Source organism: Pristis pectinata, chromosome 1, assembly GCF_009764475.1.
Source record: "Pristis pectinata isolate sPriPec2 chromosome 1, sPriPec2.1.pri, whole genome shotgun sequence".
In the NCBI taxonomy this organism is placed as follows: domain Eukaryota; kingdom Metazoa; phylum Chordata; class Chondrichthyes; order Rhinopristiformes; family Pristidae; genus Pristis; species Pristis pectinata.
In genome coordinates this window covers 4,055,429-4,075,302 of record NC_067405.1, presented here as the reverse complement: position 1 = coordinate 4,075,302, position 19,874 = coordinate 4,055,429, and the positions used below count along the sequence as shown (strand labels likewise).

At 48.6% G+C, this 19,874-nt stretch overlaps 1 protein-coding gene across 9 annotated transcripts in view; it reads left to right on the top strand.

Moving 5' to 3' along the window:
- stk11ip (serine/threonine kinase 11 interacting protein) overlaps positions 1–16,400 on the top strand; it is a 154,944-nt gene extending 138,544 nt beyond the window's left edge. For all 9 annotated transcript variants that reach the window (XM_052014107.1, XM_052014144.1, XM_052014097.1 and 6 more), the window contains exons 22-26: positions 852–1,030; positions 2,518–2,602; positions 3,433–3,518; positions 9,426–9,637; positions 13,995–16,400. In XM_052014107.1, coding sequence (XP_051870067.1) covers positions 852–1,030; positions 2,518–2,602; positions 3,433–3,518; positions 9,426–9,637; positions 13,995–14,135 — 703 coding nt within the window. In that variant the 3' untranslated portion in view covers positions 14,136–16,400. The remainder of the gene's footprint in view (positions 1–851; positions 1,031–2,517; positions 2,603–3,432; positions 3,519–9,425; positions 9,638–13,994) is intronic.
- Positions 16,401–19,874: the final 3,474 nt, after the last annotated feature.

Here is a 19,874-nt window from a genome sequence, read left to right as displayed (position 1 = left end):
GCAGCATTTCCTTCAAAGGCAAAGTGCAGCTTTGATCCTTCTCTTTGTTTATATGGAGGGTCCTCGGCCCAAGTCTGTACCAGTTCCTGGTAGAGCAACTCCTCGGTTCCTTTCCCTTCAGCCATGCAAATTATTCTCGTAAGTGCTTGTCCTTTCCCTTTTGAAAGCATTGAATGACTGTTTCCACCACACATACAGTGAATTCCAGATCGTAACTATACTCTGGTTCAAGGTTTTCTTCATATCCCCCTTGTATTTATTGTTCAAAATATTAAATCTGTGCACAGTGATCTGTGAACCATCTGCAAACTGAGATACCTCTCTATTTTTTCTATCTAAGCCAATTATGAGATCATAATGTTTTTAAAGTGCAGATATTTATAATCTATCGTTTTAAATATGTATTAGAAACAAAATAAGTTAATTGTAGTACGTTCTGTGATTTCTTTCGCATCCCTTTCCGCATGTTCCTGTCCACTTTATATCCAGTGCAGTATCTTTTGAAGTATAGTCGTAAAGGAAATGAAGCCATCACTTGCGCACAGTGAGACCCACAAACAGCAATATGATCGTAACCAGATCTATTTTGTATTACGTATTCATTGATGGATTAAGTATGGGGATAGATCACTTCTCTCTTCTTCAAAATAATGCCTGGCGACTTGAGTGAGCAGATGAGGTGGGCAATGGGCCAATTGCAGGCAGATGGGACTAGCTCACTGGGCAACACAGTTGGCATGGATGAGTTGGGCCGAAGGGCCTGTTTCCATGCTGTAAGGCTCTCTAAGGGCGGGTTCTTGTTTTCCACAGACAATGTGCCAGCTCTCACTCTCTCCTTACTCCCTGTCTAGTGGCCAGCCATCCAACTGGCTGAGAAAGCGGGAGGTGCATCTGATCCAGGACCTGGTCTACCTACAGGTGGGCCTCCGCAACCAGAGTATCGGCATGGAATTCGATAGCTCAGGCAGCTCCTATACTCTGCTGATCAGAAATCCATCCAAGTGCAAGAACTTTATCCAGTTTTTCACAGGTGGGTGTTGATGATGCCACAAAGAACTCGAACCAAAGTGCTTCAAGCTTGGTGAATTTGTTTGCGGTCATCATAGAAACCAGTTTGAAAATCATAGAACAGTACAGCACAATACAGGCCCTTCGGCCCACAATGTTGTGCTGACCTTTAAACCTCGCCTAAGACTATCTAACCCCTTCCTCCCATATATCCCTCTATTTTAAATTCCTCCATATGCTTATCTAACAATCTCTTGAATTTGACCAATGTACCTGCCTCCACCACCGCCCCAGGCAGCGCATTCCATGCCCCAACCACTCTCTGGGTAAAAAACCTTCCTCTGATATCTCCCTTGAACTTCCCACCCATTACTTTAAAGCCATGCCCTCTTGTATTGAGCATTGGTGCCCTGGGAAAGAGGCGCTGACTGTCCACTCTATCTATTCCTCTTAATATTTTGTGCACCTCTATCATGTCTCCTCTCATCCTCCTTCTCTCCAAAGAGTAAAGCCCTAGCTCCCTTAGTCTCTCCTCATAATGCATACTCTCTAAACCAGGCAGCATCCTGGTAAATCTCCTCTGCACCCTTTCCAATGCTTCCACATCCTTCCTATAATAATAATCATCCATTAACAAAGTCCAAGTCAAAAGTTGAGTTGATTGTCAGTTGCACAAGTACAATGCACAGGTGCAATGAAAGTCATACTTGTAGCAGCATCACAGGCACACAGCATGGAAACAGGCCCTTCAGCCCAACTGGTCCCTACTGACTGTTCCCCAGTGAGCTAATCCCAGCGGAAGATTTCAAAGGAGATGAGTCTCGGTGCGTTGTGTTCATTTTCAGTGGGGAGGACCCTTAAAGAGGCACACTTGCATATTATTATGTGATAATTGATTTGGCTAATTAGCTGACTGGCAGCAGCCAACAAAAAGAGATAAGGGTTGAGTGGAGCTGCCATTGTGTGAGTGGGCAGTGTTAGAGTGGGGAGCAGCAGAGGCTTCAGCATGAGTGGCCCAAATTCAGAGGATGAGTGCAGCTCTCTGGGGAGAAAAAGGGGAGCAGGGAGATTATGGTACAAGTGTGTGCAATTTGGTTTGCCAGCTTCCACAAGCCCAGCCTATCCAATCTCTCCCCATAACTAAAGTCCTCCAATTCTGGCAACATCCTGTGAATACCCTCAGGACTCTCTCCAGTGCAATCACATCCTTCCTATAGTGTGGTGACCAGAACTGCACACAGTGCTGCAAGTGCGGCCTAACCAGTGTTTTGCAACATAAACGTCCCAACTATCCTATGCCCTGACCTATGAAGGCAACCATGCTGTATGTATGGCTCCTTCACCTCCCTACCTTCCTATGTTGTCCACTCAGGGAGCTTTGGACTTGCATCTAAGATCTCTCTGCCCTGGTGCTTTGGGCTGCTAGAATGATTGAAATGAGCTGGAATTCCTGCTCGCAGTCGAGATACAGCGACTCACCGTCCTAACAACTCGGCTGGTTTCTTGCAGACATGGTCCGGGAGTTAACTCCAAAATCAGTCAGCAAACTAAAGTCTATCTCCTTCACCCGAATGGACCCACAGCACAAACTCTGGTAAGGGCTAAGAATTTCTTTATTATACCCTGCCAATAATCAAAGAGCTATTTCTGAGAGCATCATACTGGTAAATTACAAACAAAATTTAAAATGCACTTTCTTACAGGAAGCTGAGAAAAAGCTTTTGTTTGTGTGCCATCCAGGATCATTCCATGCATAACTACGTCGAGGTAGTAAAAGGGAAACAAAAACAATGCAAATGTAGTGTTACAGCTATGGAGAAAGTGCAGTGCAGCTAGATAAATAAGGTGCAAGGGCCATGATGAGGTTGATTGAGAGATCAAGAGTTCATCTTTTTGTGTATGAGAGGTCCATTCAAGAGCCTGATAACAGTGGGGTAGAAGCTGTCCTTGATCCCAGTGGTACATGCTCTCAAGCTTTTGTATCTTCTACCCGTTAGAAGGGGGGAGAAGAGAGAATGACCAGGGTGGGAGGGGTCTTTGATTATGCTGGTCGCTCTCCTGGGGCAGTGGCAAGTGTAGATGGAGTCAATGGAGGGGAGGCTGGTTTGTGTGATGGACTGGGCTGCGTTCACAACTCTCCAATTTCTTGCGGTCTCAGGCAGAGCAGTCACTATACCAAGCTGTGGTGCATCAGCATAGGATGCTCTGTATGGTGTATCTGTAAAAATTGGTGAGGGTCAATGGGCGGGACACTGAACTTCCTTAGCCTTCTGAAGAAGTAGAGGTGCTGGTGTGCTTTCTTGGCCATAGCATCCACGTGGCTGGTAGGTTTGAGGTGTTATGTCAATGCGGGCAGTTGTTCACTACAGATCAATGTACATTTGCCTTGTATGCTTTAGTCCTGATATCGTTGTGTTCTGCTAGGCCTCTCATCCAGGAGCATCCCACGGCCGATTCAACGGAGGGCAAGCGTCCCAATTACCTGTATGTGCTGGCGTTCCTGCTTCAAGGTAAATTATTGGTGAAATCTACTCCACCAGTCCAGTTAATGCGTCCCTGGGGTGAGCTCCTGTATGAAATTGGTAAATTGGTTTATCATTGTCACATGTACCGAGGTACAGTGAAAAACTTTGTTTTGCATGCTGTCCATACAGATCATTTCATTGCATCAGTGCACTGAGGTAGTACAAGGGGAAAAAAAATAACAGAATGCAGAATACAGTGTTATAGTTACAGAGGAAGTGCAGTGCAGGCAGACAATAAGGTGCAAGGTCATAATGAGGTAGATTGTGAGGTCAAGAATCCATCTTATCATAATGGGGGACCATTCAATACCCTTATAACAGTGGGATAGAAGCTGTCTTGAGCCTGGTGGTACGTGCTTTCAGGCTTTTGTATCTTCTCCCCGATGGGGGGTGGAGAAAAGACAATGTCTGAGGTGGGTGGGATCTTTGATTATGTTGGCTGCTTTACCAAGGCAGCGAGAGGTGTAGACAGAGAGATATGGGCCAAACCCGGTGTGTGGACAAAATGTGAGCTATGGTTCAGTGGGCAGGCTCTGCCAGCAAATCAGAAGTCTGTGGGTCCAGGTCCTGCTTCAGAGACCCCAATAACTGAAATCTGGGCCAATTCACCCCATGCAGAACTGAGGGAGCACTTCACTGTTGGAAGTGCTGTCAATTAGGTGGCACTTAAACCAAGAGTCTGCCTCTTTGGCTGGATGTAAAAGATCCTGCAGATCTGCATAGAAACGTAGGGGAGTTCTGCCCAAGAATACCGGGACTGATAATTATCCTTCCAGCAACTTCATTGAACCAGATTATCTGGCCATTGTTATACCACTACTAGCGGGAATTTAGTGTGCACGAATTGACTGCTGCGTCTCCTAATTAGTAAAGAAGTCATTGAGTTGTACAGCACTGAAACAGGCCCTTCGGCCCAACTTGTCCATGCTGACCAAGTTGCCTACCTAAGCTAGTCCCATTTGCCCACATTATTCCATATCCCTCTGAACCTTTCCTATCCATGTACCTGTCCGACTGTCTTTTAAATGGTTATTATACCTGCCTCATACCACTTCTTCTGGCAGCTCGTTCCATATACCCACCACCCTCTGTGTGGAAAAACTTGTCCCTCAGGTCCCTTTTAAATCTTTTCCCCTCTCCTATGTCCTCTAGTTTTAGCCTCCCCTACCCTGGGGAAAAGACTGTGACCATCCACCTTATTTACGCCCTTCGTGATTTTATAAACTTCTATAAGATTTCTTTATTAGTCACATGTACAGCGAAACACACAGTGAAATGCATCTTTGTGTAGCGTGTTCTGGGGGCAGCCCGCAAGTGTCGCCACGCTTCTGGCGCCAACATAGCATGCCCACAACTTCCTAACCCATACATCTTTGGAATGTGGGAGGAAACCAGAGCACCTGAGGAAACCCACGCAGACACGGGGAGAACGTACAAACTCCTTACAGACAGAGGCCGGAATTGAACCCGGGTCGCTGGCGCTGTAATAGTATTACGCTAACCGCTACACTACCGAGCCTGCCCACCCCTCAGCATCCTATACTCCAGAGAAACCAGTCCCAATCTATCCAGTCTCTCTTTATGCCCTCCAGTCCCAGCAATGTCCATGTGAATCTTTTCTGCGCCCTTTCCGGCTTAATGATATACTGCTTATAGCTGGGTGACCCGAAGTGCACACAATTCTCCCAAGAGTGGTCTGCAGAAAATGAAACCATTTCATTAGCTGCATGGCTTCAGGACATCCTAACATCTGAAAAGTGCTATAGAAATAAAAGTTTTTTAGCGTCATTATAAAATATAGCATCGAATTGCACGATTTTATCCTTTGTGTTTATAATTTGCCCTTTGTCTGATTCCAAGCACCAGGCTTCAAACATGTCCCATGGTGTTGTGTGCTCTCTGTCAATCACATTAATCCTCCTGCTTCCAGTTTCTAAGGATCAATAATCTGCAAATGCTGAAAATCTGAAATATAAACAGAAAACGCTAGAAACGCTCAGCAAGTCAGGCAGTATCTGCAGTTGGAGAAATTGCTTCAACGTTTAAGGTGGAAGATCCTTCACCAGGACTGGGAAAGAGTCATTCAGCACAGAAACAGGCCCTTCAGCCCAACCGGTCCATGCCGACCAAGATGCCCAACTAAGCCAGTCCCATTTGCCCGCGTTTGGCCCATATCCCTCTAGGCACGGTAGTGTAGCGATTAGTGTAATCCAATTACAGCCTCAGCGACCTGGATTCAATTCCGGCTGCTGTCTGTAAGGAATTTGTAAGTTCTCACCGTGTCTGCGTGGGTTTCTTCCCACATTCCAAAGACGTACAGGTTAGGAAGTTGTGGGTGTACAATGTTGGCGCCGGAAGTGTGGCGACACTTGCGGGCTGCCCCCCCCAGAACACTCTACGCATAAAGCGCATTTCACTGTGTGTTTTGATGTACTTGTAACTAATAAATATATCTTAAACCTTTCCTATCCATGTAGCTATCAAAGTGTCTTTTAAACATTGTAATTGTACCTGCCTCAACCACTTCCTCTGGCGGCTTGTTCTGTGTACTGACCACCCTGTGTGTGGAAAAAGTTACCCCTCAGGTTCTGATTAAATCTCTCCCCTCTCACCTTAAACCTGTGCTCTCTAGTTCTTGATTCCCCTGCCCTGGGAAACAGAATATTGGTGTTAAGTTGCAGAGGGGGTTGGAGGAGGGATGGATAGGACAAAGGAAGAATCTCTGATAAGGTGAGGCCAGGATTGCTGTGGGGATAAGTTGTGGAGGTCGTCTGGTGGATGAGTTAATGAAGATAATAAAATGGTGCTAAGTTCAGGGTTGTGGGATATCTCAGCAGGGCAGACTGTGGTAATGGGGAGAGCACAACTGAGCCAATTTCACAGGTGGATGAAATTGCAGCAGGCATGGCCAGTTCTGGTTCTTTCTAACAGTGCAGGAGGCCACAGACCAATGGGTCAGAGTGGGATGGAGTGTTAGGCTGTGGACATGTACTCTGCAAAATAAATTCCTGTGCTGTTGTAACAAGGCTCAAAGCAGGCTCGAGGAGCAGCACTTCATTTGTCTGGGCATGTTACTGCCTTCAGGACTTATCGAATTCTTCAACTTCAGGTAACCTGCCCTCTGTCTGGATCAGAACCAGCCAGTTCTGCTGTAAGACATCCATTTATGAGCTTGGCTCGCCATCAGTACGGCCTGACTGCTGTGTCTGTCTTACAACCTTGCAATTTCACCACAGCAACATGGACTTCGCCTTTATCTGTACTGTTTTACCCTGTACTACCTCAATGCACTGTGTAATGAATTGACCTGGATGAACGGTATGCAAGACAAGTTTTTCACTGTACCTCGGTACAAGTGATGATAATATTCCAATTCGTCCAATCCATCCCTCATCACCCTCTTTGCATCTTAAAACTAACTTGTTTTCTTGTTTTGAAGGGTCTTCAAACTGAAATTTTAACTCCTTTTCTCTTTCCACCCATGCTGCCTGACCTGCCGAGTGTTCCCAGCATTTCCTGTTTTCGCTTCTACATCAAGCTAGCTTGTTGGAGTGGATTGAGGTGTTGAAGTTCCTCGGTCCTCCCACAGTGTGTTGAGTAGAGTTCCAGGGCTTTGACCCAGTGGTTCTGAAGGAATGGCAGTGTGTGATCCTTGGCGGTTCTGTTCCTGAGAACGGCAAGGATGGGCTTCCCGTGTCCTGCCTGGCTCTTCTGGGTAGTTGAGGTGGTAGGTTGGGGAGGCAGGGGTGAGGAGCAGCAGTTCATTTTGTTATCAGTACACACAGCTGCCTCAAGTCACTGGGGGTGAACGAAGTGAATACTTAAGAGGGGTGGGTGTTGCTCAAGTTGGGCAGTGTCCTGAACGGTGTCGGACACCCTGAGAGTTGTTGGCACTGCACTCATCCAGGCAAGTGGAGAGTATTCCTTCACATTCCTCACACTCCAGAGCCACTGACAGCATTTAAAAAGTGTCTGGACAAGCACTTCAAATGCCAAGGTATAGAAGGCTATGGGCCAAGTTCTGGAACGTGGGAATAATGTGGACGGGTGCACACTGGTTGGTGTGGACATTATGGGCCAAATGGCCTCCTTCCATGCTGTATGACTCCTGACTTGTAGGTGGTGGAAGGGCTTTAGGGTGCTTGCCACAGGATACCCAGCCTCTAACCTGCTCTGGTCAGAGCAGAGCAGGTTAGACCTGATCTGAAGTCTAACCCTGATGTAACCACAGTACAGGTCCTTCCCTGGTTATGAATGCCCGACTTATGGGCACCCATGTACCTATGAGCCGCAACAGTCAGGCTGGGTGGAACGGAGCAGAGCAGAGCCGGGAGCCCTGAGCAGACTCTCTCACCCACTCACCGAGTCAGTGAGACCAGCTGGCGGCCGCTCTTCCCGCACCTGCTCGCTCTCCCATCACTCGTTTCTGTGACCCTCTCCCACACGTGGTTTCTGTCCTTACGAACAGTTCAAGTTGTGAATTGTTCTCAGGAATGGAACCCTCTCGTAACCTGGGTACTGCCTGTAATTAGATGGCAGGTGCAGTTGAGTTTATCAGTGGTGACTCCAAGGTATTGATGATAGGAGATGTGGCAACGATACTATCAACTCGTGTGTTCTTTCCCTTGAGCTGTCTGCCTTCTGCAGACTTTCAAACTAAGGGAGAAGTCCCAGCTCAGTCCAGTATGCTGACAGTGATGTCAGAGGTTCCCTTGAAAGTGCCGTCACTTGTAGACAAGGTGGTGAAGAAGGCATTTGGCATGTTGGCCTTCGTCAGTCAGGGCATTGAGTATAGACATTGGGACGTTATGTTGCAGTTGTACAAGATGTTAGGGAGGCCGCACCTGGAGTATTGTGCACAATTTTGGTCACTGTTATAGGAAAGATGTCATGAAGCTGGAAAGAGTGCAAAAAAGATTTAAAAGGATGCTGCCAGAACTCGAGGGAATGAGTTATAGGGGGAGGTTGGGCAGGCTAGGTCTTTATTTATTAGAGCTCAAGAGACTGAGAGGTGCCCTTAGAGATATATAAGATCGCGAGGGGCATAGATAGGGTGAATGTGCACAGTCTTATTCCCAGGGAAAGGGAGTCAAAAACTAGAGGGCACGGGTTTAGGGTGAAAGGGGAAGGATTTAAAAGGGACCTGAGGGGCAACTTTTTCACGCAGAGGGTGGTGGGTATATGGAACGAGCTGCCAGAGGAAGTGGTTGAGGCAGGTACAATAACAACATTTAAAAGACAGTTGGACAGGTACATGGATAGGAAAGGTTTAGAGGGATATGGGCCAAATGGGGGCGTGGGACTAGCTTAGAGGGGCATCTTGGTCGGCACGGACCAGTTGGGCGGGTCTGTTTCTGTGCTGTCTGACGAAGGCTCCACTGATCTGGGAAGCCAGTGTGTGTGGGGAGAGAAAATAGACTGGGGCATTGGCTATCATGTGTTATCGATCTCACTGTCTATTGGACCCCAGCCTGCCTTTGCTACCAGTTTCCTTTCAATGGCAGAACAGCATAAGTTGTGGTGGCTCAGTGGCACAGCATTTAGTGCTGCCTCACAGGTCCAGAGACCCAGGTTCAATCCTGACCTCTGGTGCTGTCTGTGTGGATTTTGCACATTCTTCCTGTGACTGCATGGGTTTCTCCCAGGTGCTCCGGTTTCCTCCCACATCCCAAAGACATGCTGGGAGGTTAGTGGCAAAGGAATCAAAGAGTCGATGGGAAACTGAGAGAGAATAAGTTGCTGGGAAATATATAAAAAAATTTGACCAAAGGGGATTGCTCTGCTTGGAGCTAGCATGGTACTGATGGGCCAAATGGCCCCTCCTTTTCATAATGTGTAAACAGTTGCCCTTTAATCCTCTGAGTCTTTCCATCCTCCGTGTTGCGTTTGCAGATGACGTCCTTTCCCCAGTCACCATGCTTGCTACCTCATCCACCCTGCACCTGCTGACAGAGGACCACCAGTGGAGGAAGGTGACCAGCAAGGCGGACAACCCTGCTCCGAGCGAGATCCTAATCAAAGAGTCGCAGCCCATCAGCAACATCAGCTCAGTCAGCCTCTACCAGTCCGCCCCACACGATGTCCGGCTCCACATCTACCACGAGGTACAAACATATTTAATAGTGAGCAAGGCGGGTGCATCAGCAACGTTTAAAAGCTATCTACATAAGTACATGGATAGGAGAGGTTTAGAGGGCAATGGACCAAACACGGGCAGATGGACCATCTCTCTGGTCAACACGGTCGGCATGGACAAGTTGCGCCAAAGGATCTGTTTCCGTGCTGTGTGACTATGATTCTATGTATTGTCACATCAGAATCAGGTTTATGATCACTGACTTAGATGTAGTGAAATTTTGGTATTGGTTTATTATTGTCATTTGTACCGAGGTACAGTGGAAAACTTGTCTTGCACACCGATTGTACAGATCAATTCATTACACGTGCATTGAGGTGGTACAGGGTAAAAACAATAACGGAATACTGGGTAAAGTGTCACAGCTACAGGGAAGTGCAGTGCAGGTAGACGATAAGGTGTAAGGTCAAACAAGTTAATCTCATTGTATAAGGGAACAGTTCAATAGTCTGTTTTGTTTGCTGTTTTGCGGCAACAGTACAATGCACAGACTTAAAATTACCATAAATTACAAATAAAATGTATAAGTAATTTTACATGTAATAAGTAATTTATAAGTAATAAATCACATGTACCGAGATACAGTGAAAAGCTTTCGTTTGCGTACCATCCAGACAGATCATTCCATACATAAGTACATCGAGGTGGTACAAAAGGAAATGAAACAGAATGCAGAATAAAGTGTTACAGTTACAGAGTGCAGTACAGGTAGACAAGAAGGTGCAAGGGCCATGAGGAGGTAGATTGGGAGATCAAAAGTCATCTTATCATACAAGAGGTCTGTTCAGTAGAGGAACAAAGGACTGCAGATACTGGAATCTGGATGAAAATCATGATGATACTGGAGGAACTCAGCAGGCCAGGCAGCATCCATGGAGAAAAGCAGACGGTCAGCTTTTTGGGTCAGGACCCTCCTTCAGGACTGAAGATAGGAAAAGGGGAAGCCCAATATACTGCATAGGAGGGAAAAGCAGAGCAGTGATAAGTGGACAAAAGAGGGGAGGCGGGGTGGACACAGGGTGGTGATAGGTAGATGCAGGTAAGAGATAGTGATAGGGAGGTGCGGGGGAGCAGGGGAGAGCAGATCCACCGGGGGATGGGTGAAAGGTAGGGAAAGAGAGAATAGATATAGAACCATAGAACCATACAGCACAAAACAGGCCCTTCGGCCCACCATGTTGTGCCGTCCATCAAACCACCCTCACACTATCTAAACCTTTCCTCCCGCATATCCCTCTATCTCACGTTCCTCCATATGCCTATCCAACAAACTCTTGAACCTGTCCAATGTATCTGCCTCCACCACCACCACCCCAGGCAGTGCATTCCATGCACCAACCACTCTCTGGGTGAAAAACCTCCCCCTGACATCTCCCCTGAACCTCCCACCCATAACCTTAAAGCCATGCCCTCTCGTCTTGAGCATTGGTGCCCTGGGAAGGAGGCGCTGACTGTCTACTCTATCTATTCTTCTCAATATTTTATATACCTCTATCATGTCTCCTCTCATCCTCCTCCTTTCCAGTGAATAAAGCCCTAGCACCTTAAACCTCTCCTCATATTCCATACGCTCTAATCCAGGCAGCATCCTGGTAAATCTCCTCTGCGCCCTCTCCAACACCTCCACATCCTTCCTATAATGCGGCGACCAAAACTGAACACAGTACTCTAAGTGTGGTCTAACTAGAGTTTTGTAAAGCTGCATCATCACTTCACGGCTCTTAAACTCAATCCCACGATTTATGAAAGCTAACATCCCATAGGCCGCCTTAACTGCTCTATCCACCTGTGAGGCAACTTTCAGTGAACTGTGAATATGAACCCCCAGATCCCTCTGCTCCTCCACACTGCCAAGTACCTTGCCATTTACCCTGTACTCTGCCCTGGAGATTGTCCTTCCAAAGTGTACCACCTCACACTTCTCTGGATTGAATTCCATCTGTCACTTGTCAGCCCAGCTCTGCATCCTATCAATATCCCTCTGTAAGCTCCGACAGCCCTCCACACTATCCACAACACCGCCGATCTTAGTGTCGTCTGCAAACTTACTAACCCAGCCTTCCACCCCCTCATCTAAGTCATCTATAAATATCACAAAAAGTAGAGGTCCCAGAACCGATCCCTGCGGGACACCACTAGTCACTGCCCTCCAATCCGAGGGCACTCCTTCCACCACAACCCTCTGCTTTCTACAGGCAAGCCAATTCCTAATCCACACAGCTAAGCTTCCCTGGATCCCTTGGCCTCTGACCTTCTGAAGAAGCCTACCATGAGGTACCTTATCAAACGCCTTACTAAAATCCATATAGACCACATCCACTGCACTACCCTCATCAATATTCTTGGTCACCTCAAAGAAACCTATTAGGCTTGTGAGGCAAGATCTTCCCTTCACAAATCCATGCTGGCTGTCCCTAATCAGTCCATTATTCTCCAGGTGTTCATAGATCCTATCCCTTAGAATCCTTCCTAACAGCTTACCCACCACAGATGTCAGGCTCACCGGTCTGTAATTCCCTGGACTATCCCTACTACCTTTTTTGAACAAGGGGACAACATTCGCCACCCTCCAATCCTCCGGCACCATCCCCGTGGACAACGAGGACTCAAAGATCCTTACCAGCAGTTCAGCAATCTCCTCCCTCGCCTCTCGAAGCAGCCTGGGGAAATTCCTGTCAGGCCCTGGAGATTTATCCGTCTTGATATTATGTAACAACTTCAACACATCCTCTCTCTTGATATCTACAACCTCGAGAACATTACCCTTACCAGCACTCCCTTCTGCGTCATCAAGACCAAAATAGTCCATTCAATAGTCTTACAACTGTGGGATAGAAACTGTCTTTGAGCCTGGTGGTACATGCTTTTAGGCTTTTGTATCTTCTGCCTGACAGGAGGGGGAAGAACAGAGAATGACCAGGGTGGGAGGGGGTCTTTGATTATGTTGGCTGCTTTCCTGAGGCAGCGGGAAGCGTAGAGATTTGCACCACTTGCTTATCTCTGTTAGCCAATGGCACTGACTGAGAAGGAGCAGGTCTCCCCCATCTCTCTGATTACTCCAAGGCTCTTGTACTAATGAACTGGGCAGTCTCTGCCTTAGTTATTGGGATGGATGGGTTGTGCCTACCAATCAGACAGACGTTGAGTTTTGGAATTGGCCCATGGGTTTATTCAGTATTTTTGGACAATAGCATCAGGTTTAATGTTTTGCTCTTCCTACGCTGGGAGTATACGGTGGGACAGTGTGGAGGGAGCTTTACTTTGTTTCGAACCCGTGCTGTCTTTGACCTGGGAGTGTGTGATGGGACAGTGTAGAGGAAGATTTGCCCTGTATCTTGGCTATGCTGTCCCTGTCCTGGGAGTATGGGCAGGCACGGTAGTGTAGTGGTTAGCGTAACGCTATTACAGTGCCAGCGAGCCGGGTTCAATTCCGGCCGCTGTCTGTAAAGAGTTTGTACGTTCTCCCCGTGTCTGCGTGGGTTTCCTCCGGGTGCTCCAGTTTCCCCCCACATTCCAAAGACGTACGGGATAGGAAGTTGTGGGCATGCTATGTTGGTGCCAGAAGCGTGGCGACACTTGCGGGCTGCCCCCAGAACACTCTACGTAAAAAGATGCATTTCACTGTGTGTTTCGGTGTACATGTGACTAATAAAGATATCTTACCTCACATCTCATCTCGTGATGGGATATTGCAGAGGCAGCTTTAGATTCTTCAGATTCAGATTAGTTTATTGTCATATATACCAGGGTGAAATGAAATTCCTTGCTCGTGTGTAGCTCACAGAGTAAATGGTTTACATGATGTTAACAAATATAGTGAGCGTAAGACAGCAGAATGGTGCAAAGATTAGTGCAAACTGAAGTAGTGCAAAAAGAAATGCTGAAGTGACAATAATGGAAGAGGTCAAGTTAAGAGTTTGAGCACCAGCGGGAAAGGGATGTGAAAGAAGTGATTGATCCACAAGCCTGACAGCAGTGGGGAAGAAACTGTTCTTGAGCTTGGACGTTTGGGCTTTCAAGCTCCTGTATTTTGTCCCAGAGAGAGAAGGGCCAGGGTGGCAGGCATCCTCGATGATACTGTTAGCCTTCCTAATGCATCATGAAGATGGACTGGATGATTGTTACTTGGACTTCTGTACCTCTTATCCAGAGCCTGGCCAAAGGCTGACGTATGGATTAGGTTGTGTGGTAATGAGGTGGGCTGACTGATTTTGGGTTGGGGGTGTTTCTAGTACTCTGGGGTTGAGGCTGTGGTCGGTGGCGATGCACAGGAGTCGCTGAACCCGTTTCCCCTGAACCTTTGTGTCCTCCTCCTTCCCCACCAGGTGAGTCGCACGGAGAGCACGTGGCACCTGCGGACAGAGTGCGCCGAGCTGGTGAACGGGCTGGTGGCCTGGGTCCGCGAGTACTGGGAGGACATGTTCGGCGTGGCCCTGAAAATCACCGCTCACCAAGTACCAGACTAGACTGTGAAAGGCACATGGACCTGGGGTGTGCTGGGGTTGGGGGCTACAAGTGAGGAGGGAAGTCCATGGGAGAGGGTACAAATCTACCACTCGTGAAGGGCCAATGCAGAGAGGGGTTGTATCCGCCTGGTGGCAAGGGCCCTCGACGGACAATTTGAATTATCATGGTCTTGAGATGGCTCGACTTCAACCAGGGAACATTTCCCTTGCCACATCTACAAAAACAGGCGTTTGCTTAAGCTAGCTTTCCGAGCTGCTGAGCTTCAGTCACCCTGGTGGACTGGATCAGTGTGCAGAAGGACTCCGGCATATCCAGCTGCATTTTGCCCCATTCCGGGGCATGCTGCCTACGATCTCCTGCAAAGGCAAGTTGCCCACCTCCTGTCCAATGAGTAACAGGAGGCTTAGGCAGCCCTCGAGCCATTCCCCATACTCCTTTCCCCACCAAGAGTGTTCCAAGTCTACCACTGTTGAAGCTCGGCTCGGCAGGTGTTGAGAGAGAGTGGGAGCTGGGATTTATTGAAGCAGTAGGGGCATTGTGTAATATTGTTCACTTTTATACACTAGATGTACTGTGGTGACCACCCACCATCTCACTGTCCATAAGGCTGAAGCCATCACCTCCCCTTCAAGAGTGCACCTCTTCTTCCTGTTCACTCTAGACCGTTATCCATGCATCTGATCCCAGCTGCCTGCTATGGGCTCCACACTATCCACGTAAAGGAACCCGGGTTTCCCCAGGGAAGGTCTGCTCCCTGTCTGAATCACTGGCCTCAGCTGCTGCTCTCTGCATTATGCGAGTCCCCCGAATCTCAGTCCAGTTCTGCTCCCTGCAGAGGGTGAGTGGAGAGCTGGATGGAGCCACACTGGCTCCCTGTTTAAATGCTGAGTGCGAGGTCCATGCATCTCTGGAGATGTAGAGGGAGGGGGAGCCAGGAAAGGTGTAATACACTCTGTGAATCTTGGTTCCAACGCTGCTTCCTACTCTGCCCCCTCCCTACAGTGGAAGCCTGCCTTCTCCTTCTGGGGAGCGGCGTGTTCAGCTCACGGTTCAGTGCACACTGTACAAGAGCCAGCGCTGAAAGGTGGGCAGTGGGGACAAGGGACCGTGCAGCCTGTGGTGTCCCTTGCCCCCGCCTGAAAGTGGGCGTCTGTTCCAGCCACAGCTGTCAATGCCATAAAAGTGCCTCTCACTCAGGCCTTTGTACATGCAGCCCCCGCTGTGTTGCTGATCTCTGGGCTTGACCACCTCCCCACCAGCTACCTCCCCCCCCCAAGGGGTAGGGGAGACACCAGAGTAACTCCTACCGGATAGCTGGATCATCTCCCCTGACTCTGGTATTTGGTGCCCAACCCTTCTGCCCCCACCACTGTTGCTGCATCCCAGACAGACATCCACCTAATCCCAATATCCCTGGGTACTGGGAGTAGAGACCTTCCCCTTTCCCTGAAGCTGACCTCCAGTGCTAAATACCTCTGGCTATATTGACTCATTTTCTTTTAAATATGATATTGCTTGCTCCTCTGTCCCAGAAGACTCCATCCTGGGGTCTGGGTTTAGTGGTCGGACCTGGGGACAGTGTGGGTGGGCCAACTGAGCTCCTCCCTCTATCTCCCTCTCTCGCTCCCCACGCTACCTCACGTGGCTCCACATTCACAAAGGCCACTCGGCCCACACGTTCGATGCACCGACGTCGGAGGTAAGAGGGCACGCATGAGATCATCGAGGTGCGAAGCCCTACACCTCCCCTGAACCACCTGCCTCCCACTCCATCCTTGCACACCTTCCTTCCCCATCTCAGGCGGGGAGCTTAATGCATGCGTGGCACTCACTGGTAACCCCACCCTGTGGGGCTAATGAGGGACTGCCACGATTGGCCAGTGGGGAGGAGAGAGGGAGAGACATTGGGACAGGCCATGTCCCTCATCACTACCCCAGACCGCCTCCCCATCACACCGACTGCTAGAGCACCCAAGCACTCTGAGCCACACGTCCCAACTGGATAAAGTTTTTAAAGCAGGTCATTTGTTTTACCCAACCCCCCACCCCCAGTCTCCCTGAAATGGGGACACGAGCACCCACCTCTCTGAGAATCTGTACAGGACGGTCAATGTGTCAGGACTCTTGCACTGATGCTGCATTGTATTTATTTTAAAGTATATTTGCTACGTGGTCGAAATGTTGAGTTGCATAAGCCTGTATTTTTGATAACCATGCCAATAAATTTCACTGTGAGGCTGTTCTGCATGTGCTCTCCTGCTCACACTTGGATCTTTCCCTGTCTGCCCTCACCTGCTAATGGTTCCCTGGGCTTGGGGGTCCAATACCTCACCTCAGGCTCCACTCCTTGTCGGTCCCCATTCGACAGTGCGGCCCCGTTTATCTCGGTGCCTTCCTGTACACCAGTCAGAATCAGGTTTGTCATCACTGACATTTTCCGTGAAATTTATTGTTTTGCGGCAGCAGTACACTGCAAGACATGAAGACAAAAATTATTTCAAGTTACAAAATAAATAGCGCAAAAGAGGAATTTAAAATAGAGGGATATGTGGGAGGAAGGGGTTAGATAGTCTTAGGTGAGGTTTAAAGGTCGGCACAACATTGTGGGCCGAAGGGCCTGTATTGTGCTGTACTGTTCTATGCTCTGTAATGAGGTAGTGTTCATGCAGGAGGGGAAGAAGCTGTTCCTGAATCATTGAGTGTGGGTCTTCAGGCTCCTGTACCTCCTCCCCGATGGTAGTAACGGGAAGAGGGCATGTCCCGGATGGTGAGGGTCCTTAGTGATGGATGGCACCGACTCTTGAAGAGGTCCTCAATGGCGGGGAGGGTTGTGCCCGTGATGGAGCTGGCTGAGTCCACAACCCTCTGCAGCCTCTTTCGATCCTGCACGTTGCCCATCAAATCTCCTCATCTAATCCTTCCTCCCCATCTCTGTCACTCCTCGATCCTGATTACCCCTGCATCTGTTTTATCTTCTGGCTTCTCATTGGAGACATACAGCATGGCCAACCAAGATTCCCATCTAAGCTACTCCCATTTGCCCATGTTTGGCCCATTTCCCTGCAAACCTTTCCTGTCCACGTACCTGTCCAAGTACGTATTCAAATGTTGTTAATGTACCTGCCTCAAACACTTCCTCTGGCAGCTCGTTCCATTAGACGGACCACCCTCTGTGTGGAAAAAGTTGCCCCTCGGGTTCCTATTCAATCTCTCCCCTCTCAACTTAAACCTATAGCCTCCAGTTCCTGACTCCCCAAACCTGGGAAACAGACTGCACATTCACCCTATCTATGCCCCTTATAATTTTATACACAATGTTAAGTTAAGATTAGGTTCAGATATCTTTATTAGTCACATGTACATCGAAACAGTGAAATGCATCTTTTTGCTTAGTGATTTGGGGGGGCAGCCCTCAAGTGTCGCCACGCTTCCAGTGCCAACATAGCCTGCCCATAGCTTCCTAACCTATACGTCTTTGGAATATGGGAGGAAACCGGAGCACCCAGAGGAAACCCACGCAGACACGGGGAGAACGTACAAACTCCTTACAGACAGCGACCGGAATTGAACCCGGGTCACTGGGGCTGTAAAGTGTTACACTAACCGCTACACTACCGTGCCTGCCCCACTTGTTGCTGGTGCATCCTCCACTGCCATGCCTTCAGCTGCTGAGATCCAAAGCTCTGGAATTCCCAGGGAAAATGACGGAGAGATTTAAGGATGTAGATGCTCCTTAACACCTGCATTGGGCCAGCTTTCCATCCTAATGCCTCCTCCCCTGGCTTTGTTGACTGCCAGGCTGCTGCTTATGGTGATAGTACAGCATGATCGTGGGTGGGCGGTGTGTGCCCCAGCCGTGTCTGCAGCTGGACTCCTCGTGGAACACAGAAAGGTACAGGCCCTTCGGCCCACCATGTCTGTGCTAAACATGATGCCAAATCAAACTAATCCCCTCTCTTTCCCCCCCCTACAGTTTGAAACTCGCTGCTCAGTGCTAATCCATCCAGTTCACTGCCAGAAGATCCATTCCTCCTTGCAACATAGGCCATTCGGCCCATCAAATCCATGCAGACCAATCCCATCTCCCCCACCCCCCCCTCCACTATTTTTCCTTGTACAAGATGATAAGAGGCATAGATCGAGTGGACAGTCAGAGACTTTTTCCCAGGGTGACAATGGCTAACATGAGGGGAGATACTTTTAAGGTGACTGGAGGAAGGTATAAGGGGCATGTCAGGGGTAAGTTTTTTTACACAGGGTGGTGGGTGTGTGGAACGCACTGCTGGCAGAGGTTGTGGGGGCAGATACATTAGGGACATTTAAGAGACTCTTAGATAGACACATGAATGATAGAGAAATGGGGGGCTATGTGGGAGGGAAGTGTTAGATAATAGAGCAGAATAAAATGTCGGCACAACATTGTGGGCCGAAGGGCCTGTACTGTGCTGTAATGTTCTATCCTCCCCAGATTCAACCCCTTGCCTACATTGGGGAGTAATTTACAGCAGCCAATTAACCACCAACCCGCACATCTTTGGAATGTGGGAGGAAACCAGAGCACCCAGGGCTGACCCATGCGGTCACAGGGAGAACGTGCAAACTCCACACAGACAGTGCCGGAGGTCAGGATCGAACCAGGTTTGGTGGAGTTTTGTGGCAGTAGTTTTGCTCGCTGTACAGAACAAAGTCTGTGGTGGGCTGGAATTTTACCTCCTCCCTGTCGGCCCAACATTCGCATCCATGCCTTTCTCCTCCATCTCTTAAAAGACCTCGCGTATGCTTCAAGTTCCTTTACAAACTCCCCTCTATCCACCCAGTGAGGCAGCGCATTCCTGGTCCTTATCACCTGCATGTTAACAAAAACCCCATGGTTTCTGGATTTCCTTCCATTCCCAATTAAATCTCTGTCCCTCGGCTTCCTACTGGTTGTAAAGATACCCCTCGAAACCACACACCCCACCCTTAGACAGGAGCAGAATTAGGCCATTCGGCCCATCGAGTCTGCTCTGCCCTTCAATTGTGGTTGATTTATTTTTCCGTCTCAACTCCATTCTCCTGCCTTCTCCCCATAACCTTTGACATCCTTACTAATCAAGAACCTATCAACCTCTGCTTTAGATATACCCAATGACCTGGCCTCCACAGCCATCTGTGGCAATGAATTCCACCCTCTGGCTGAAGAAATTCCTCCTCATCTCTGTTCTAAAGGGAAGTCCTTCTATCCTGAGGCTGTGCCCTCTGGTCCTAGACTCTCCCACTACTGGAAACATCCTCTCCACGTCCACTCTATCCAGGACTTTTAATATTCGGTAGGTTTCAATGAAATTCTTCCAAACTCCAGTGAGCAACCCCTTGATTTAAACACTCCTGATAAACCACCCCTGCTCCAGCGCTGCAGGGCTAGACATGCTGCCACTTTCCCACAGCTTCAGCTTGCAAACACGGTGTAGTCTGGCTGCTACCTTCTATCAATTTTATGACTGGAGGCCAGGGCTGATACACATCTCACAGCCCAGGGCGCTCTGTCAACAATCTCCAGCAGTGAGAATGGTTGCACAACTTAATAACCAGGCTGAAATTTGTCACCTGATTCGGAGGTATCAATCTTTCATGATCTAATTTGTGCTGTCTCTCCCCTGGGAGTGTGTGATGGGACAGTGTAGAGGGAGCTTCACTCCGTGTCTGACCACGGGAGTGTGTGATGGAACGGTGTGGAGGGAGCTTCACTCTGTATCTGA